Here is a 10,296-nt window from a genome sequence, read left to right as displayed (position 1 = left end):
ACTGATGATGCCGAAAATATCACCAGTGAGTTGCAAGCGCTACTCAAACGAAAGCAATACCTGCAAAAAGAAAACAAAGGACCTAGGAGAGAGCACCGGTGTGGTGTCGGCCGAATACCCTCCGAAGGTCAAGTTAGAATCTTGTTCCTTTAACCCTAGAGTGCCAGAGTTAAGAATATTATGCGTACCTTCATATTTAGGGTTTCTGAGGTATTTATATTGAGCGGAATTACCTTTCTTTTAGGATACAACTTCCTTCTCAAGCTTATTTCCATATAGGAGTCTTCTCAAACGTGTGTCGCAAGAAGTCCAAGTGTGCACGTTTGCGTGGGGATAAAGCAAAAGTTCATCTGGTGCATATCAAATTACATGCCACCTGGAACCTACAATCAATTCACATATGACGGATACACAGCAAAAGTTAACCGTCATAGTCGCGTCACTTACGGTGTCCATCCGTCCTCATTATCTCCGTCCATATACTATTTTTATCCCCTTCAGAGACCAACTTCAGTTGGCCTTTGATATTTCAAGATTTGTTTAAAAAATAATTTCACTTGCTTCAAAGGCCTCCTTTTGAAAACGTTTTTTTTTTTTCAAGAAAATCATGCCTCGGAGTACTTTGTTTTGAAGTAACATTTGCTGTTTTTTCTCATCTATCTCTTTTGGCATTTTGCATTGGGTTATTTTCATTAATTATATATTAAAAGTTCATTTGGTTTTGTATTTTTATACTCAGGAGTGAAAAAAAACAAGTCTTCCTTTTGAAAATCCTATCTTTTTTCAAGAAAATCATGCTTCAGACTACATTGTTTTGAAGTTACATTTTTTGTTTCTTCTCATTTGTCTCTTTTTGTGGTCTACATTTGGATTACATTGTAACCATTAATCAATAAGGAGTTAGGTTTTTATCATTCTTATAACTATTTATCACGTTGAGTAATTACCAAATTATACTCAGCATAGTTCCAAATTCTCACATGACATTATTTCCAACTTACACATTTAATCATTTTCAAGATCATATGTGACATATACTACAATAATCATTAATGCTTTTAGTTAATAAAAAAAATCAACAATCGGTTCCGGTTCCATATACAACTATTGGTATTTCACGATTTAAATAGTCTATAAATTTTGAAACACTAACACTATAACCTTGCTTCCTCAAATTATTTTATTTTAATTTTTCTTATGTACATGAATTTTAGAAAAATATTTATACTGTTATTCTCATTCATTTTGTTTTTCCTATTTGAAGAACCTTTCACTTTACATGTTATATTTTAATTCCAACATTAAAATTTTCAATATTTTCACTTTTATGTGCATAGAGTTATACGAAAAGGTGCACAGACTTTTTTAATTTATTAATTTACTCATGTTTAAAATACAAGTTTATGTTTAAGTATATGTTTATGTTGTTATTTTTATCAAAAAATAATTATTAAAGATCAACAAATAATTAATTCTAAGTTGATAGTTTTACCAGAATAATATAAATTCTTTGGAGCATAAGTTGAACATCATTTATTTTATTCACTTCATATATTTTTTTAAGAGAAATTACACTTTACCACCTTAAACTTTTCGAATGCACGTTTCGTACCCAAAACTATGACTCTTGTTATATTTTGCACCACAACATTAAGTTTGCTGTTAATTTGGATGCAAATATAAAGTTTAGGGTGCAAAGTGTAATCAAAAGTATAGTTTAGAGTGGTAAAGTGTAATCAAAAGTATAGTTTAGAGTGATAAAGTGTAATTTCTTTATTGTTTTTAATAGATTGAGAAAAAGGGTAATTGGGTCATTTCACATGATATCATACTTTTCCATTCAAGTTAACAACAAACTTAACGTTGGGGTGCAAAGTGTAACAAGAGTTATAGTTTATGATGCAAAATGTAACAAGGTTTATAGTTTAGGATGCCAAAATGCGCATTCGAAAAGTCTATAGTGCAAAGTGTAATCTGAGGTTTAGTTTAGACAATAAAGTGTAATTCCCCATTTTTTTGAAAGTCAACCATTTTTCTTTTGAATGTCAATGATATCTACAAATGTGACAGTCATAAACAAATTATTTTTCTTAGTCCAAATCAATCAATAAAAAATACAGCAAGTGAAACATTCAAATTGACTGCTATGTTTGTAAATATCACAATGGTATTCTACAGCCAAATTCGGTCATTAACCAACTTAAAATGTTAGTGAAGCTACACCAACACAACATAATATATACTTAGGGTCCGTTTGGATGTAGCTGAAACTGAAAACTGAAAACTGAAAAACACTGTAGCAAAATAATTTTTTAATGTGTAAAAAACATTGTTCACTCTTAAAATTACTGTTCATTGGCCTAAAATCATTGTTCATGGCCAATGACCAGTACACAATGCGCGTCCCAGTGAAGGAAAAAAAAAAAAAGGGAAGGGGTTGAAACACAAACGCTGAGCGTTTCAGCCCCTCCCAAACGCACACTTATTAAACTATGTTATTAATAATATATTTGAGATATAATCTAATAAAAATACATTAATTATATATTTCAGATATAATACAATAAAGAAACTTTTTATATTATTTTGTACATAATGGGACTCTTACTAATATGATGAATTTTTTGGAATCACAAAAAATATTTTGTTAAGCCACTGTAAATATTTCAAAATGATCTTCGAGTTGGCAATCAATTATTTATACAACCTTTACATTGGAATGCATACTCAATAGATTCTTGCTCTCCATTTACACATACATATACATATTCAATTACTTATACATGCAAATGAGGCATTCAACTTAAGACTTGTTTAGCTTTTGAAATCTCAAAATTTAATTTATTACTTTTTAAAAACCTTACAGTTTAATGTTTAATTTATTATTTTTGAAAATATAGGATCAAATTTTCGCACCTCCACTGTGATGCCCCAATTTGATTGATTGTGTGATGTGTGTGGGTGTGTGATGAGTCCCATATCAGGTATTTACTGGGTTGAATTGGGCTTTATTAATAACTGCAAGGAGCTTTAATTGTGACTAGTCCTTTTGAGGTATAGCGTAGATGTGCTTAGCGCTTTTTCTTGAGTCGTTATATATGGTATCAAAGCCGGCCTGGTAATCTCGTATGGGCTCAGAGACACTACCCTCACAAAGTGGGCCCTAACGAGGACGTTAGAGATTTAAGTGGGGGAGATTGTGATGCCCCAATTTGATTGATTGTATGATGTGTGTGGGTGTGTGATGAGTCCCACATCATGTATTTACTGAATTAAACTGGGCTTTATTAACAACTACAAGATCACACAATCAATCAAATTGGGGCATCACAATCTCCCCTACTTAAATCTCTATCGTTCTCGTTAGGGCCTACTTTATGGGGTAGTGTCTCTGAGCCCACCCGGGGTTACCAAGCCGGCTTTGATACCATATGTAACGACCCAAGAAACAGCACTAGCCACATATGCGTTATACCTCAAAAGGACTAGCCACAATTGAGGCTCCTTGCAGTTGTTAATAAAGCTTAGTTCAACCCAGTAAATACCCGATGTGGGACTCATCACACATCCACACAAATCACACAATCAATCAAATTAGGGCATCACAATCTCCCTTACTTAAATCCCTATCGTCCTCGTTAAGGCTCACTTTGTGGGTTAATGTCTCTTGGCCCACTTTGTGGGGTAGTGTCTCTGAGCCCACACGGAGTTACCGGGCCAGCTCTGATACCATATGTAACGACCCAAGGAAAAGCGCTAGCCACATCTGCGCTATACTTCAAAAGGACTAGTCATAATTGAGGTTCCTTGTAGTTGTTAATAAAGCCCAGTTCAACCCAGTAAATACCCGATGTGGGACTCATCACACATCCACACAAATCACACAATCAATCAAATTGGGGCATCACAATCTCCCCCCTTTAAATCTCTAACGTCCTTGTTAGGGCCCACTTTGTGGGGTAGTGTCTTTGAGCCCACACTGGGTTACCAAACCGGCTCTGATACCATATGTAACGACCCAAGGAAAAACGCTAGTCATATCTGCATTATACCTCAAAAGGACTAATCACAATTGAGGCTCCTTGTAGTTATTAATAAAGCCCAGTTTAACCTAGTAAATACCTAATGTGAGACTTATCACACACTCACATAATTAATCAAATTGGGGCATCACAATCTTCCCCCCTTAAATCTCTAACGTCCTCATTAGGGCCTACGTTGTGGAGTAGTGTCTCCGAACCCATACGGGGTTACTGGGCCGGCTATGATACCATATACAACGACCCAAGGAAAAGTATTAGCCACATCTGCGCTATATCTCAAAAGGACTAGTCACAATTGAGGCTCGTTGCAGTTGTTAATAAAGCCCAGTTCAACCTAGTAAATACCTGATGTGGGACTTATCACACACCCACACACATCACACAATCAATTAAATTGGGGCATCACATCCACAATTGCAAGTTTTAGAATATAATTTTCTTATAAAAAGAAAAATAAACATATTGTGATAGAACCACTTTTCTATCACAATACGTAGGTTCAACAGCAAATTGTTCCATCCGTCATAATAAAATGGTTCTATTGCAACAATAACAACAAATCATCACATAAAGTCCTAAAAAATACAACCCAATAAAAAGAAGTGCTAAACACATAGTTCTAAACTCTGTGCTAAATTTAGTTCCTACTTTCCCGATATTTGAATCAGCAAATCACTCTCTCTGCCTCTCCCTCTTTCTCTATCTCACCGCCATCGTTGTCCACACCCTTCTTTTTTCAAGCACTTCGTATTTTTTGTTGTTGTGCCCTTAATTAGCACATTGCCTGTGTGCTTTGGTTTTTTGTGTTACTTTCCTTTTTAATTAATGAAGTATTATTTATTTATATATAAAAAAAATAAAATGTGTCAACAGTATTTATCAAAAACTCAATTCCTTGACCAAGCAAAAAGGCACATTTTGATCTATAATATGGAACCTGAAAATTTTGGAAAATAATGTGCATTGAGAAGAATAAGATAATTACTTATCTTCTTCTTCTTCTTTTTCAATAAAGAACGCATTTTGTTAGAATAAATGCCAGACCTAAAGTAGAAATGACGGATACAAAATCTCACCTATAGAATACATAGATAGATTCAGCTGGTCTATAAAATTCTAGAAAAGAAGAAAACTGGATGCAGCCAACCACAAGCCTCCACTCATACAAAAATCTGAAAAATAAATACTTAATTCAAGTTGAAGAGTGGAAAGCTTAACACCATAAAAAAGTCCAGTTTTTCTTTTTCTTTTTACAACTAGTTCTGTTAAAAATGATAAGAAATGTTGCATGCCTCAAGCCACACCAGTAGCTGATAAGGGATGCACCAGCCAAGTCACAAGAGCAGCAGGCAGTGCAGCTGTGGATGATGCAAGGTGCGTTGGACAGGGCATGAAGGCAACAAGTGATGCAGCATTTGCTGATATGGTGAGCACTACACAGACCACGGGGCTTGCATTAGGGGACTTGATCAACACAACAATTCTAGAATTGCTTGAGGCCATACCACATCATGAGTTTTTCATCTAGGAATATTGAGGGAGTCAGTTCCACATGTCAAGGAATCAGTTACGCAAGTCTGCCACGTGTACAGATTCTGGAGTATTTGAATAACCGCTTTTGGCGCCAATTGTAGAGTTAGTTACTTTTCATTTGTGTATATATAACAAAGTAGCTAGTGTTGTATTTAATTAATTCACTTCATTCTTTGTATCAGACTCTTAATCAATGAAATTCTCTCAGTTTTATTTAGCTTTTCCAATTTTATATGGTATCAGAGCCACTAGCATCTGCTAGTCTTGTTTCTTCATCTCGATTTTTCTTGCTCACCAAACAGAGATCACCTTGAGAATTTCTTCGATCCTGAGTTCGCAAAGTCTGAATTCGTTCTATTTTACACTGTTTTTGAAGATTTATTGTTTTCTTTCCAATTTCATTTGAGTATTCATTCAAGCTCGTGCATAGCTTCAATGGCTTCTGTTGAAGGAGATGACTTTGTTCCTACGCACAATCAATCCACACAACATGTTCCCCAATCTAACACAGAGACCAATTCTCCCAATCAATTCTTCCTTAGTGCAAGTGAGAATCCAAGTAATATCTTAGTCACTCAACCTCTGTTGGGAATGAAAAACTATCAATCTTGGTCTAGGGCTATGGTTCTAGCACTAACAGCCAAGAAAAAGATAGGATTTGTGAATGACAAGATTGGTAAACCTGAAATTGATTCAACTTTGTACGAAGATTGGGAAAGTTGTAACACAATGGTGCTTTCTTGGTTGATCAACTCTATGCATGTTGATGTTTCAAGCAGCATCATGTATTGTGAGACTGCGAGGGAGATGTGGCTTGAATTGCAGCATGTATTCTCTCAAGGAAATGGACCAAAGGTCTATAATCTTCAACAGGAAATTTCTCAGATAACTCAGGGACAATTATCAGTAACTGAGTATTACTCTAAATTCAAGAAGCTTTGGGATCAATTGATTCATTATGAACCTTTGCCAACTTGCACTTGTGGAGCTATGAAGATTCTGAGCATTGCACATGAGAAATCTTATGTTATGAGGTTTTTAATGGGGCTCAATGAGAGTTTTGAGACAGCGAGGAGTCATATTCTCATGCTTGAGCCGTTTCCCTCAATGAGCAAAGTGTATGCTCTGGTTCTCCAAGAAGAATCTCACAAAGGCATTGGTCATGGTGCTGCCTTCACACCTAAACCTGATTCAGTGGCAATGTATGTCAATACCAAAGGGAATACAGGAAATAGAGGTGGTTCTAAGAAGGAAAGGCCCTTGTGCACTCATTGTAACATGCTTGGCCACATTGTGGACAAGTGCTACAAACTTCAAGGCTATCCACCAGGTTACAAGCACAAAGGCAAACCTAATTTCAATGCTAACCAAGTGTCTTATTCTCAAGGTCAAGCTGTTGAAGTTCCTTCTAACACAGCTCAGTGTCCTATTACTAAGGCACAGTGTCAGCAATTACTTGCTCTCTTCAATTCTGGAACTGATCAAGGTACTTCTCACCATGTTGCAAATGTCAGTACAAGTGCTGCTGTCTCTAGCATGCTTTCTGGAGCTCTTGGTGTGCCTGCTGCAACTGGTGTACCTTTTACTTCTCTTACATCTTTTGAAAATTCCAGCTTTGTTGAAACCATGTCAGGTATCAATTCATTGCTTCATTTCACTCCTTCCTTGAAGCATTCTATTTTTTCTGCCAAAGTAGTTAACAAAGAAGTCCTAAATGCCACTGATTGGGTCATAGATATAGAGGCTACTGATCATATGGTACATTCAATTACATGCTTTACTACTGTCACTGCTACCTTAAACACATATGTCAATCTGCCTAATGGTGAAGTAGCTACTGTAACTCATATTGGCATTGTAAAAATCTCAGAAAATCTTATCCTTCAAAATGTTCTTTGTGTTCCATCATTTAATTTCAACCTTATTTTTGTCAGTCAGCTTGCTAAGTCCATTGCTTGTTGTCTTATTTTCTTTGGATCCTTGTGTTTTATCCAGGACCTTGCTCATTGGAGCACACTTGGTCTGGGTAGAAAACTCAATGGACTCTACTTGCTGAGCAAGAGCAATTTTTCTGCACCTATCATTACAGCTTCTGTTCATAGCTCTCAAACTCAAATCTGGCACTCCAGATTGGGTCATCTGTCTAATGCTAAACTAGCTTCAATAAAACAACATGATGTACCTAGTTTCATTTCTGTTGAGAACTTTAATTGTGCCATTTGTCCACTTGCTAAACAAAAACGTTTACCCTTCAATAAAAGTTCTCATTTGTCTCAATCTTGCTTTGAATTGATTCATTGTGATTTGTGGGGACCCTTCTCAGTTCCTACTATTGATCATTGCAAGTAGTTCTTAACTATTGTTGATGACTACTCTAGGTGCACTTGGGTTTATTTGTTAAAGCATAAATCTCAAACACAATCAATTTTGGAACAATTTTGCACTATGGTGGAAACCCAATTTTCTAAGAAAATTAAAATTTTGAGGTCAGACAATGGGACTCAGTTTCTCATGAGAGAGTTCTTTGCTAAGAAAGGTATCTTGCATCATTTAAGCTGTGTTGAAACCCCTCAACAAAATGCTGTAGTTGAGAGGAAACATCAACACATCTTGAATGTGGCAAGAGCTCTCATGTTTCAGTCACATTTGCCTTTGCATTTGTGGGGTCATGCCATTCTTGCAGCTGTTTATTTAATCAATAGAATCCCCTCAACTGCTATTTCAAATCAAATTCCTTTTGAAATGTTATTTGGTCATCCACCTAGCTATGCACACTTAAAAGTGTTTGGGTGCCTATGCTTTTCATCCACCCTTTCAAATCACAGGTCCAAATTTGCACCTAGGCTGTTAAGTGTGTTTTCTTGGGATATCCTTTTGGGGTTAAAGGGTACAAAGTCCTTGATTTGTCTTCTAACAAGGTCTTCATTTCTAGGGATGTAATTTTCCATGAACATTATTTCCCTTTTGCTTCTATTTCACCCAACCTTATTGATCCTTTTCTTCCTTATATTGTGGAAGCTTCTTGCTCAGCTTGGTAATGATAGCTTTGTTTCTCCTATTTGCATTTCTAATCCTACTCCCTTGTGTTTTGATGATACTCCTTTTGTTCTTGTTTAACCTGTTCCTATTGTTGTTCCCTCTCATGCTCCTACTTCTAGTCCTATCCAGGTCTCTCCTTTTGAATAGGTCCCTCCTTCACCTCCACCAGTTGCTTCAGTGCCTCCAGTGCCTCTTAGAAAGTCCACCAAGGATGTCAGACCTCTTGCTTATTTGCAAGACTATGCTTGTACTACTATTGCAGCTGGTGCACCTTATGATCTTGCTCACTGTCTTACTTATTCCCATTTGGAGCCTTGCTATCATTCTTATTTGTTAGCAGTTAGTTCAAGTCCAAAAGAACCTGCTAGTTTTTCTCAAGCAGTCCAGGATCCACTTTGGAGGGCTGCTATGGACAAAGAAATTCAAGCCCTTGAGCAGAATCACACTTGGGATGTGACTACCTTGCCTCCTGGTAAGTCTCCCATTGGCTGCAAGTGGGTTTATAAAGTCAAACTCAATCCAGATGGTAGTGTGGAGAGGTTTAAGGCCAGACTGGTTGCTAAGAGGTATACCCAGAGGGAAGGGCTTGACTTCTTGGAAACTTTTTCTCCTGTTGCTAAAACAGTTTCAGTGAGGGTCTTACTTGCTCTTGCTGTAGCTAGACAGTGGCCTCTACACCAATTGGACATCAATAATGCCTTTCTTCATGGGGATTTAGATGACGAAGTCTATATGACATTGCCACCTGGTTTTCACAGTAAGGGGGAGAGTGTTTCTGCCTCTTCAATTGCTCTTAAGGTGTGCAAATTGATTAAGTCTCTCTATGGTTTGAGACAGGCCTCTAAACAATGGTACACAAAGTTGTCAGCCACTATAAAGGAGCTTGGTTTTGTTCAATCCCAGGCTGATCATTCTTTATTTGTACATAGCAAAGGGTCTTTATTCACTGCTCTACTTGTCTCTGTTGATGATATGGTAATCACTGGCAATGATCATGCTTGTGTTGTCTCACTAAAGTCTGTCTTAGATCAGAAGTTTGGGATCAAGGATTTAGGGTCCCTCAAATATTTTTTGGGTTTAGAGATTGCAAGGAATAAGACTGGGATCAGCCAAACCCAGAGAAAGTATGCCTTAGAAGTTCTTGAAGAAGCTGGCATGAAAGGATGCAAACCGATTCACACACCAATGGAACAGCAGCTGAAGTTATCCAAAGGCAGTGGGGTTTTACTTTCCAATCCAGGCCAGTATAGAAGACTCATTGGTAAGCTTATGTAGTTGACCTTGAGCAGACCAAACATCACATATGCAGTGCATAGGCTTAGCCAATTCTTGGCTCAACCTAGAGCACCACATATGAAAGCAGCCACTAGAATCTTACAATACATAAAAGGGACACCTGGTCAAGGTGTTTTCTTTCCCACTGAATCTGACCTGCACCTTAAGGCATATTGTGATGCGGATTGGGCAGGGTGTCCAGACACAAGGAAGTCTTTAACAGGCTATTGTGTGTTTCTTGGTGATGCCTTAGTGTCATGGAGGTCTAAGAAGCAAAGTATTGTGTCTAGGTTCAGTGCAGAGGCAAAATATAGGGCGATGGCTACAACTACCTATGAACTGACTTGGATTTTGCATTTATTACAAGATTTACATGTTAAACATGATAAGCCTGTGTTAATGTACT

The 10,296-nt window shown here is 37.0% G+C and overlaps 1 protein-coding gene across 1 annotated transcript; it reads left to right on the top strand.

Moving 5' to 3' along the window:
* The first annotated feature begins 6,011 nt into the window (after positions 1-6,011).
* On the top strand, positions 6,012-7,925 carry LOC142622291 (uncharacterized). Its single transcript, XM_075795740.1, has one exon. The coding sequence runs from the start codon at positions 6,012-6,014 to the stop codon at positions 7,923-7,925; it is 1,914 nt and encodes a 637-aa protein (XP_075651855.1).
* Positions 7,926-10,296: the final 2,371 nt, after the last annotated feature.

The sequence above is a fragment of the Castanea sativa genome, chromosome 1 (assembly GCF_040712315.1).
Source record: "Castanea sativa cultivar Marrone di Chiusa Pesio chromosome 1, ASM4071231v1".
Lineage (NCBI taxonomy): Eukaryota > Viridiplantae > Streptophyta > Magnoliopsida > Fagales > Fagaceae > Castanea > Castanea sativa.
Note: the sequence above shows the minus strand (reverse complement) of the source record. Positions and strands in the feature narration are given on the sequence as shown.